A 10,711-nucleotide genomic window follows, 5' to 3' on the forward strand; every position below is an offset into this window, starting at 1 on the left:
GAAACTGTTTGTTTCATATGATACTTTTGTCACCTTTATTACATTACTGTAGAAATTCTACTAAAATGGCTCAAAAGATTACTCCATATTTTTCATCAATCAACCATCAATCCAAAAAGAAACCAGATGGACCCCAGTCATCAACATCTCAAAATTTTTTTCGGAGGGTTTAGATCCATTCCCGTATAGATCTAGTGAATAGAAACCTATGAAAGATACACTAAAGTTTTCCCTAATCCTTACATCATATTGATTTTTCATAGATCTTACAATTATTTGGTAGATGAACCATAGTATTTTTTTTAATTTATAGCTCACAAGATTATTCATTGTCAAATTTTTTGTTTGATCGCCTTGCTGAATACATAGAGTTTCAAATACAGATATGTGACATAAACCATAAGATTCGCAACCATATTTAGTTAAAGCTCCAAGATTATGTTTCGTGAGGTAAATATTCTTTGGAATACAATTACCAACTCAAGATTGATAAGAAGATTTATAAAACAAGATTTCAAATCAAAACAAAATCTCAATTTAAGAGGGCTTCTTTGTATTATCTTTTTAAAATTTTATTCTTAAGAAATTCAATCCAATTATCTTAATAACAATTCCATCTGAATCACTTTTGGATCTTCCTCCGAAACATTTTTGCTTTTACTTTTTTTTTTATTTAATTTTCATTCTTTCATTTTTACGTTCTTCATTTTTTATATTTTAAAAATATAATAAAATATTAAGTAAAAATAAATAAAAAGAATAAACATAAACATAACCAAAAAATAGAAAATAGACCATACATTTGATTTGTGTTTAAAACTCAGACCAAATCTAATTATCTAATTATCCAATTAAGACTAAAGCATATGACCCAAACCCAAATAACAAACTCAATTTTAAATGGATTAACTTAAACTCTAATTTAAAACCCACATTTTCATTAATGGATCAAAGATCCAAAAATAAACTTGAGGACTCAAATATATTTAAAGAAACTTAGAATAAAAGGAGGTGTTTAAACTCCAGTTGAGTACTAGAAAATATTTCAAAAGACTCCGGAAGAATGCTTTGAAAAATCATCAACAAAGGTTGTAAAATTCCTTTACCACATTGGGTTAAAATCCCTTCAAATTCACAGATATTAATGTGTGTGAATTAAGTCTAACAATTCAGAATTTCTTACCGCACTTCTGAAAAGTCTTTCTCATGATTTTGGTCATACTAACGATTGATATTTTCAAAATAAGTTTTTGAATCCCGTTTTATTAAAAAAAAAAGAAGCGAAACCATATTTTTTTTCAATCTCGGGAACTGTGATAGATGATGTTATTAAAGCTGTTGATAAAGGTACTGTTATATAATTAATATTTAATATGTTATATTCAAATTCAATTTTTTATTTATCGATAATTAATTTTAAGTTGAATATTTATATATAATGATGAGTTTTTTATTTCAAGAATCAATAATAAAGCATTCCAGTTGGATGCTTTAACAGCTGTGAACAGTTTTTTTTTTCCAAGAATCAATAAAAATGCACTCCAAATATTCCCACCTAAAATATTATTTCAGATTTAGAATAATGGATGTCTTCAATCCTTGAAAACAAAGAACATTTTTTTGTTGATTGGTCTTATAATATAACTCCTCTGGAGTGAATTCATTTGAAAGACAATTACTAACCTGATTCCAAGTAATGTAAATGGATGAAAATACATTCTCGACAGTATCCAATGCCAAGACCAGTACCAGCAACCTTGTTTCTTATTTCCTATGGGTAAGGCTTCTTGTTCTGATATTTAAAATTGTTGATTCTTACTCGATCCAACTAAAAATCCACAATTCTTTGTCAATAAACCACACAACTGTTCTGGTTTTATGTATTATTTATTAATTACTATTAATTCAGGTTCATGGGAGCAGTGACGTCTTATTCGGTTATACCCAAATTCATTCTGGTTGAATGTTGAAATAAATGGTGTAAGATTCATCCCTGAAGCTCTGTAATGGTGCCATAAGGAAATTCCTTCTAGCCCCGTTTGCGAAAAAGCTGATGGGATGATATTCACTTATTCCGTTGTTCATGACAAAGCTGATTGCCTGAATGAATTCAGCCTCAGAGGATGCTGAATTGCAGCTGAGCTTCAAGCTTACACTGGAGCTGTAGTTTACACCACTAAAAACATAGCACCCCTTTTGGCTTACTGATTCCAAGGACACACTATCATCCCTTCCATCCAATCCAGCAACTAAATGAAAACTAGAAGTTGTCTCATCATCAGGAGAATCAGTTACCCCAAGGTTATTTTCTGTTCCTTGATGCACTAAAACCATTCCTGGAAGGTCAAATGGCTCAAGCATCACAGTTTTACCAATGGCTTCTCTTATGGTAGTAATTTCTTCTGAAGTGTTGTCAAAGATGAGCCTGAATGTGGCAAGAACAGCAGCATCAGTACCTGCTTTAGAGAACTTCTCCATTCTGATTGATTGGTTTGAGTTTGTTAAGACAAAAGTTGAGTCACCAGATTCTTGGGAAAAAGTAACAAGATGATTGTTATAAGCTGCAGGAACAGGATCCATCCAGTCTGAAACTGAATTCGTTGAAGCAGTGTTTATGTCCCAGTCACCACTGCTATAACCACTGAGCAGGTAAGGACCATAGAGTATTGCCTGAACAGATGCATATTCAGGGCGATCATCTGAAATTTTATTTGAAGAAAATGTTACCGTAATGATTATTTTTGCGCATAATAGAAACATTTACTGCAGGAAACACATTTTTTTTTTGCATATACAGGGAATTAGAATTTATCATCCAATGAAGATACCTTTAATTGGCTCTGTTCTCAGACTAATTGGCAACTGAAGGGTTAATTTATCCCCAGCACTCCATTTTACCGTCAAGAAGCTACCTGAATTGAAATGCAGTTCATATCGTTCCCCCATTATTTACATAACATTAAAAGAGAGCACATGTCAAGAATCAGAATATTAGAAAAACTGATGATCTTCTTAGAAATGTCACACCTGGAGCTGGTAGATCTAGATTCTGAGCATTTAGTGTTGCCTTGGCACCTTTTAACAGGGTCCAGATTGGTATCCTTAAATTCAAGATAGATGATTGCCCTGCTGCTCCCTACACAAATCAGATTCTGAATTATCTTTCTACGTTTCCTTTCCGTATCACTAATCAAGTATGATATTAGGTGCACACCTGAGGAAACTAAAAAGTTTGTGAGAACTTGCATGGAGTTGAGAACAATACAAGGTAGACAGGATCTTGGATACAACTTCCTTTTCGGTTTCAATGAAAAAAATAAAGAGCCGAGACAAAGAAGAGGAAGCTCATATTAAACAGACTTCTATTTGAGAAAAAGGCACAGGGGCATTCATAGACAGAACCGGTGCAGAGAATGATCATCTGGTTCTGTTATTTGAATTATGTAAAGGATACCATCATGACTAGAAATTGTGTGTTAAAGTCATAGCTTCCAATGTACAAGAACTACCGCTATTCATTTTGATAATCATATAATGGCACTCAAAGAAACAATCAAGTAGCAAAAACTTCACCCCTCTCACCATAAAAGGTTAACATAAAAATAAATAAATAAATAAACAAGTTGTCTAAAATGATTAACGGGTCAAGCTTTTGGTCTACCATGTGAAGCCTTAATCATTCCATACCAAAGATAATAATATAAACAATAAAGTCAAACCAGAAGACAGGAGCCATGTTTAATGGTGGCATTTAGCAGTTTTCTTGTATCAGTAAATAATGACATGAAAGGGAATATATATCCAATGAACCCTGCTCGGACCATAAAAATAACTTAGTTGCTTCAAGTACCTCTTTCAAAGAGGAAGTCAAAGTCACACGAAGGAAAGGATCCCAAGAAACAACAGGATCAACTTTCTGGTTGAGCACAAATTTTCCAGATTTCCAATCAAGAGTGCTTGATATATACTGGATGATGTAAAGACTAGGAACACTTCCTTCCTCTTCAAAATATATAGAATCTCCTAACTTGGAAAATGATTCAATTCCTGCAGAGGCAGCAAGAAGGAAAATCATTAAATGATGGGAAGAACTGGCAATATCAGTTCTACAGCCATAAGGGTTGGGGAAAGTTCATTCAAGTTCATTGAAAGGGATTGTTAAATATGGGCAATGATCCCCAACCTGTACCATAGCAGCACCAAAAAGAATCAAATGGTGTTCCCCATTGGTGGTAGCTTACAGCCTTAGAGACCCCACGACCTTGTGGTAGCATGTAAATCATCACTCCAGGCTCTGTTCCCCTTTGGATGCCCAGTACACCATTTGTGAGGGCACGCTCATAGTAATCTGCATATGCCACTTCTTTGGTCCATCTAAATAGGTGGCGAGAGACCTAAAACCACCACAAAAATGTCATTCATTACCAATAGGAAGAAAAGGAACAGAGATGCAACACTTGACAGATAAAAATCACTTCTCATTACTCATTAGCTAAATAGAATTTCTTTTTGAAAAAAAAAAAGAAACCAAAATAAGGAGAAAGAGGGACAAAAGGGCATGTCATAACTCATTAGGATATCCCCACACAAAAATGTTTTAATATTGTAAGCCATCAAAGAACTTACTGGATTAAGATTACTAAAGTTTCAGCACGACATACCTTCAGCATGTTATAAGTTGTGCAGGATTCTTCATTCTCTGTCTGTAAAGTGCTTGCCAATCGTTTTGGATCTGACCTTCTCATAGGTAAATGCAGTGAACCACAACAGGATAGGGCCAGCAATAAAAGGAATAAAAGTAATTACATAAGCTTCAGACCATTGTTCTAAACCACACATCAGAGAGCACATTGAAACTAAGTAGGAGTAAAAGATTATTTGATAACAAACGGCAACTTAAATCTTGAAAATGACAAAGTTAGTACCAGAACTCGCCGACTGATGTTCCTCCTGTTGCATAGCTATGAGAAGAATTAACAATGTCCATAAAGAATGTTGCTATTGTCTGGCATCACAAAATTAAAAGGAAAGCAATTAAAATGTTTAGAGAAGTATTACAATCACCCTTCAGTAAAAATTTAAATCATTAGAGGAAAAACAAGGTAGTGCCATTTAATTGAGAACCGCTAAACCATGGAAAAAGAAATCTCAAAAATAATTATGCAAGACTCTCATAACACGATAAGCAAATTACACATCCAGCAGCAGTCAGAATGCAGCAGAGCAATAAATAAAAATGGTGGTATATCCCACATTAGCTATGTTTGAGGAATTTATTCTACATTGGATGCCATAACACAATATGGCAATCACTTTTTTTGCAGCCTATTACTGTTTAATGTTAGTTTTCGGCCATTCCCCTGTTTTTGTAGCCCATATGATCAAGCCGTTTGTCTAAAATATTCAATTGGATTAAGTTTGGATTTGTAGTGACAGCTTTAAATTTAAGTTAGGCCACTGCACTTACTCCAATTAATTTGAGGTTGAATTCCTTTACAGAGCAGGGATACAAATGGGTACTGTACTTCAAAAGGAATAAATGCATATCAAGCAATTTACCTTGTAAAGAGGATCACCAGTCACTTCGTATCGCATTTGAGATCCAATGACAACAGGAATGTGTGTATTGGCATGGAAACCTGATATATCATCAGCCTACAAGAAAAAGAAAGAAATTTTGTCAAAAAACCAGGAATAATTATTTGTCTCATTGAATTTTTGCTGCCTTCTCCATACAACAAAAGCCTACTTCTTTGATAAAACAGAAACTGCTTACTACCTCTGTAGGTCTGCCATACCCAAGGATTCATAATCCATATATCTTTCATATCCAGAAACTGAATCTCTCATAAATTTATTACTCAAAGTCAAGGTCACCTGGAACATATTTCTTCTACAACCCTAAAAATTAATGTGAAACTGGAAGAACCTTCTGTACTCAACTCTAGAGCAATTATTTTTGGGTGAAAATTTTCATCTATAATTTCCAAACATTCTCATTTTTTGTGTTGGACACATCATGTAAAGTGCAGAAAATTTCACCCAACACTTCAAAAACTGAAGCTCCACAAGATTGATGAGTTCTCAATTGTTTAGACATGAATAATAGCACAGTGTCAATTTGTTTTGGGCTAATATTTATCAGTCAGTAGGATACATACAAAGCCAACAGACTCATATAAAATTCAAGTGTTTTTAAACAAATGAAATTTGAAAGTTACCTGAACTGCAAGCAATCCTAGGAAACAAGGTTTGTCAAAAAGGTGAGCCAACAACAAATGCTTTTGATCTCCCTGCACAAAGTAATATGAAAAAGTCATAAAATAAAATTCATAATTATCTAAGAACTCTGCAACTACAGTGAAAGCCAAAGGTAAGAATGCTGCCAACTTTACGAGTCCAAATGCTAGATAACAAAATTTACAGCTTAGAAAAATCTGCTTCTGCTCTCAGCCTTTTACTCCTTGGGAATAAATTTTGAGGGCATTAGCATGATAGTTTACACAAAGCATGATAGTAGATTCTGTATGTATTAGACCCTCATATAAAATTTGGTCCAAGTTCACAAGCTTTACAACTAGTTGGATAGCATCACACGTCTTTCGTATTAGGCAAATTTGATCCCATAATGGTGCTGCTTCTTTCACAGTTAAAGATTTTCTTTGTAATTGATTATTGGGTCATAAGCTTGGAGTAGTTTGATAGGCACACAAGTAGCTACCTGTTTACATCATGCCATGAACATTCAAAGGCTTGCTTCTCATCAAGCATTGAAAGTTCCAAATGTCTTAGAAATCCGGCTATGCCAGACAGCACTCAAATCAACCAACCCAACCATGTCAAGCAAGTAAAGAATTCAGGTAGAAGCTAAAGGAATTATATGAAAAACTTTACCTACCGTTATGGTGAACAACCTGTAGAGGACATCATTAATACCACCAGTTTCTTCATTAAGTGACAGCCAATGTCTCTCCACACTGTACTTTATTATGACATTCTGAATACGATTATAAAAGTATTCAACCATCCATCTTGTCATCTCTAAAGCTTGAGCATTATCAGCAAATGTATATTGATCCAAGAGACCAGCCAAGATCTGTGAAATTAAACCAAGTTAGAAGTTATTATACATCTCCTTAAAACCAAGAGCCATAAGCATCCTTCAAAACTGCAGAACCAGAATCTACCTTGTGGATGGTGTAGTATGGAGCCCAGACAGGTTTTATTGCTTCAAAGCGATCAAAAAATTCAGATGGAAATGCAGAAAGATATCCTGTGCCCATCTTCTTCTGACAGGCAGATAGGGCAGACACAACTGCCAACATCTTCTCTTTGAGAGTGTCATTGTGAGTGCTAGCCCACATCTGCGCTGTTGCACTCAAGTAGTGCCCTTAAAGATTCAAAATGCGAATTTAACCATTATCATTTACAATCATTGTTAACTAAAATTTCAAAAACTACGATAAAAGTTGAGAGCAGGTCACTTTCTTCAAGCACATTAAAACTTCATCAATACTTATGTAGAAAATGAAAGCAAGGTAGCAGGAAAATCTAAACCTTTTTCCCAAATAACATGGTAAGGAACTTGAACAGAATCTATCTTCAACAGCTACAAAACGGAAGAAATCTAACTTCAGACAGAACTGAAAAGTAAAATATTACAAAGAGAAGTCCTCTCATAACGCCCTAAAGCAAATATACTTGAAAACCTTTACCTGACCAACTGTGCAATTCTTCATTAACCAATGACTAGCATCAGACCAGAACTATTATTTTTATGTTAATTAAGATTTAATATTGAAAGGACTTATAAATGATATTATATAACAACGAAAATTAACTTTTAAGGTCCCAACTCAATGGTAACGATGGGAGATTTGTACTTAAATATTTAGCAGAGGTCGTGTATTAGTGAAAGATATGAATGGAGTACATATGACACTATTAAGCAAAATCTAAGAGAAACATATCAGATTTTAGTATCATGAATTTCTTTGGCTACAACAAATAGTGAAAGGTATGAGTAGGATACAAAGCTTTTACTGAGCATGATCAAAGGCTAGAGAAAGGGAACAAGTGATGCATCTGTATTAGATAAGAAATCTCTCCCGCCAAGGTTGAGGTATCCTTTTAGACAAGAGAAAAGAAAAAGAAAACAAAAGAGAAAATTCCTAACAAGCTAAAACCTTACCTCCAAAAAGGAGGTCCCAAATTCAAATCCTCCAACCCCAAGTTTACTATCAAATCATAACTGCAAAAGTTACTATGTGGAAGCAAGAAAATGAATAAACTTAAGAACAAAAGGAAAAATGGCATGATTAGTGTGCCATTCATTCATTATACTTTTTAAAAGGTTATAAAGGAGATGAGCAAAAGGTAATTGAATTAATGTTTCTGCATCAGAATAACATAATCTAATAATAATTTGCACTGACAGGCAGAAGGCAGTATAATTAAAAGTTTTTTACAACAAAGAAATCAAACTAAAGCCATGATTACCGACAAAATGACCCCGGAGTTCAACATCTGGGCCCTCCCATCCTCCATATGGCTTCCCAGGCGTTGGCAAACCTGCAGTTTTCCTAAAACTCCAAACCAAATTATCCACATCAAGCATCAATAAATACTCCAAGTTCGTCTGCTGTGCTCGTCCGTGAGTTGAATTCCAATCCAACCTAACATCATGCAGTGAAACCTCCTTCAAAAAATCTCCAGCCAAATTGAAACTTCTAGGATTCTTCATTCCCTTATACATCATAGACCAACTGAATTCATCTTCTTCTCTTAAAATTTTCCTAGGTAACAAATTAGACCAAGCAGAGTCATCAGTTGGGATCAAGTGGTAATGAGCAAACATCTCTTTTTTCCATGTTTCGTTTTTTGATTTCAACAGTTCATAACGAAAACTATGCGATGAAAGCTGAGGTGGAGTGTTCGTACACTCCTTACTTGCAACACTCCCACATAGTAAGAAAATTCCAAACACTTGGAACAGATCAAAACCCTTCATTTTTCTTATAGTCAAAAGTTCAAAAACATAAGAAAAAAAGCATAATTTTGTGTAGCATTCAAGTAAAGATGATAGCAAAACTCAGACAGGAATCACAGACATTCTCCAAATTTGAGGAAAACCAATGATAATTATCCAAAACCCAGAAAGGAAAACCTTGAACCTATTGAATTGGATATTCCTCACAAAACCAAAATCAATTATAATAATAATAATAATAATAATAATAAAAACTTCAGAATAAAAGATATTCTAACTTTATTAACAACAACCCATAAAGCTAAAAAGAACTCAGTGAAGAACAAGATTCCAAAAGGGTAGGAAAGACACAAACTTCAAGCTAAAAGGATTGAGTAAAAGAATTATACTAGTAACAGTTTAAAGCTTAAAGCAACATGTGACTCCCCATTCCCTGTATTTATACACAAAACCAAACAGAGCAAAAGTGAAATCATCTCGTGAAAGGAAAGAAATGTTTTTTTCCGTGTAAAGTAAATAAAAAAATTGATATATATTTGAAAAACAAAGATATTCACTAGGCGCGAAGAGACACAGAAGAATCACGGATGTTAGTTCATTTTCAAGGGGTTTGTTTGGAAGTGGACATGTTGTTGAATGAGGCAGAGAGAGAATGTAAGTACTTATATATTTACAGTGGAAGAGAAAATCGAGAAGCAAAGTGAGAAGGAAGAAATCTGTTATCTGAAGTGAAAATCTTTCATTTATTTTAAACTTCCTTAGCCTTGTCTTCAAAGCAGGACTTGTTTATGTTCTCTCTCTTCCCTTTTTTTTTTTTTTTAACATTTTATGACGAGTGTTTGGAAATAAATGGTAAACTTGCTTCTGGATTAATCATCCTTTGTTATTTTTAAATTTCCTCTTTAGGGATGAGGAATGCTAAATCACTCGCTAAAACAATTGCCTAACAACACTCGAATGGAGCCACGTCAGTCATTTTTACAACTTAAAATTGGCTACTTATGTAGATATTTTTCATCTTTTCGGAAGTCAAAAGCTGTTTTGTGTGAGTATTGCCATTTGCACTTCAATAATTATTTAATATTAATTTTTTTTATTTAACACATTTCACGTTTAAAATATAAATTTATCAAAAACTTGTATAACCCATCTTCCTTTATCTCACACCTCATCTTCTCTCTCTTCTCAATCCATTCTAAATTTTAATTAAACCAAATTGAAAGAAAATTTCATCAATTAAAAATTAAAAAGTACAAAATTAAAGATAAATCTTTTTTTTTTGTTTTTTCGATTGATTTGGTATTTAATTTTATAAAATTTTATATTAAAATGTTTAGATGTGACTCAAAACTTTTAAAAATAGATTTTTGAAAATTTGATAACAAATTGATTTGTTGGAAAAAGAAGAAAAGAAAGCGTTAATCATGTTTCTAGAAAGGAGAAAAAGAGAATAAAAGAAAAAAAAAAAGACGAAAAAAGAACAAGAAAGAAGGAAGGAAGAAGTAGAGAAGGAATAAGGAAAAAGGCACGTTTCTATATAGTTGTTAATTTTGTTTCGATAGTGATGGTATTGGTCGATATATTTTAATTATATTAAAATATGATATATTTAAAGATAATTTTTTTTATCAAATTTGGTACTAAATAATATTAATTAATTTTAGTAGTTTCAATTGATTTTAATAGATCAACATGTTTCGAGCAATACATAAATGTGAAATA

General features: G+C 33.3%; 1 protein-coding gene across 3 annotated transcripts; it reads right to left on the bottom strand.

The window, feature by feature from the left end:
• Positions 1–1,546: 1,546 nt before the first annotated feature.
• On the bottom strand, positions 1,547–9,795 carry LOC111301835 (uncharacterized). Of its 3 annotated transcripts, none has more exons than XM_022897831.2 (13): positions 9,652–9,795; positions 8,500–8,795; positions 7,188–7,390; positions 6,899–7,096; positions 6,222–6,293; positions 5,560–5,655; positions 4,926–5,005; positions 4,662–4,737; positions 4,184–4,394; positions 3,851–4,047; positions 3,028–3,136; positions 2,829–2,912; positions 1,547–2,699 (listed from the first exon to the last, which is right to left on the bottom strand). In XM_022897831.2, exons 2-13 carry the CDS (start codon positions 8,756–8,758, stop codon positions 1,951–1,953), a joined length of 2,334 nt encoding a protein of 777 aa, XP_022753566.1. In that variant the 5' UTR covers positions 8,759–8,795; positions 9,652–9,795; the 3' UTR covers positions 1,547–1,950. The 3 variants fall into 3 exon arrangements, with proteins under 3 accessions (XP_022753566.1, XP_022753565.1, XP_089600751.1); XM_089744625.1 differs by lacking the exon at positions 9,652–9,795 and having other exon boundaries at positions 1,854–2,425; positions 2,523–2,699; positions 8,500–9,640; XM_022897830.2 differs by lacking the exon at positions 9,652–9,795 and having other exon boundaries at positions 8,500–9,638.
• Positions 9,796–10,711: the final 916 nt, after the last annotated feature.

This window comes from Durio zibethinus, chromosome 15, assembly GCF_047325235.1.
Source record: "Durio zibethinus cultivar Kanyao isolate XHJ-2024 chromosome 15, ASM4732523v1, whole genome shotgun sequence".
NCBI classification, from domain to species: Eukaryota; Viridiplantae; Streptophyta; class Magnoliopsida; order Malvales; family Malvaceae; genus Durio; species Durio zibethinus.

Bases quoted from the DNA above. Each gene is read 5' to 3' on its own strand.
- LOC111301835 (XM_022897830.2), bottom strand. From the start codon at position 9,010: ATGAAGGGTTTTGATCTGTTCCAAGTGTTTGGAATTTTCTTACTATGT. The intron at 7,391-8,499 runs GTAATCATGGCT...TGAATCTTTAAG, and splicing joins ACTCCGGGGTCATTTTGTCG to GGCACTACTTGAGTGCAACA. The intron at 4,395-4,661 runs GTATGTCGTGCT...TGGTGGTTTTAG, and splicing joins CAACTTATAACATGCTGAAG to GTCTCTCGCCACCTATTTAG.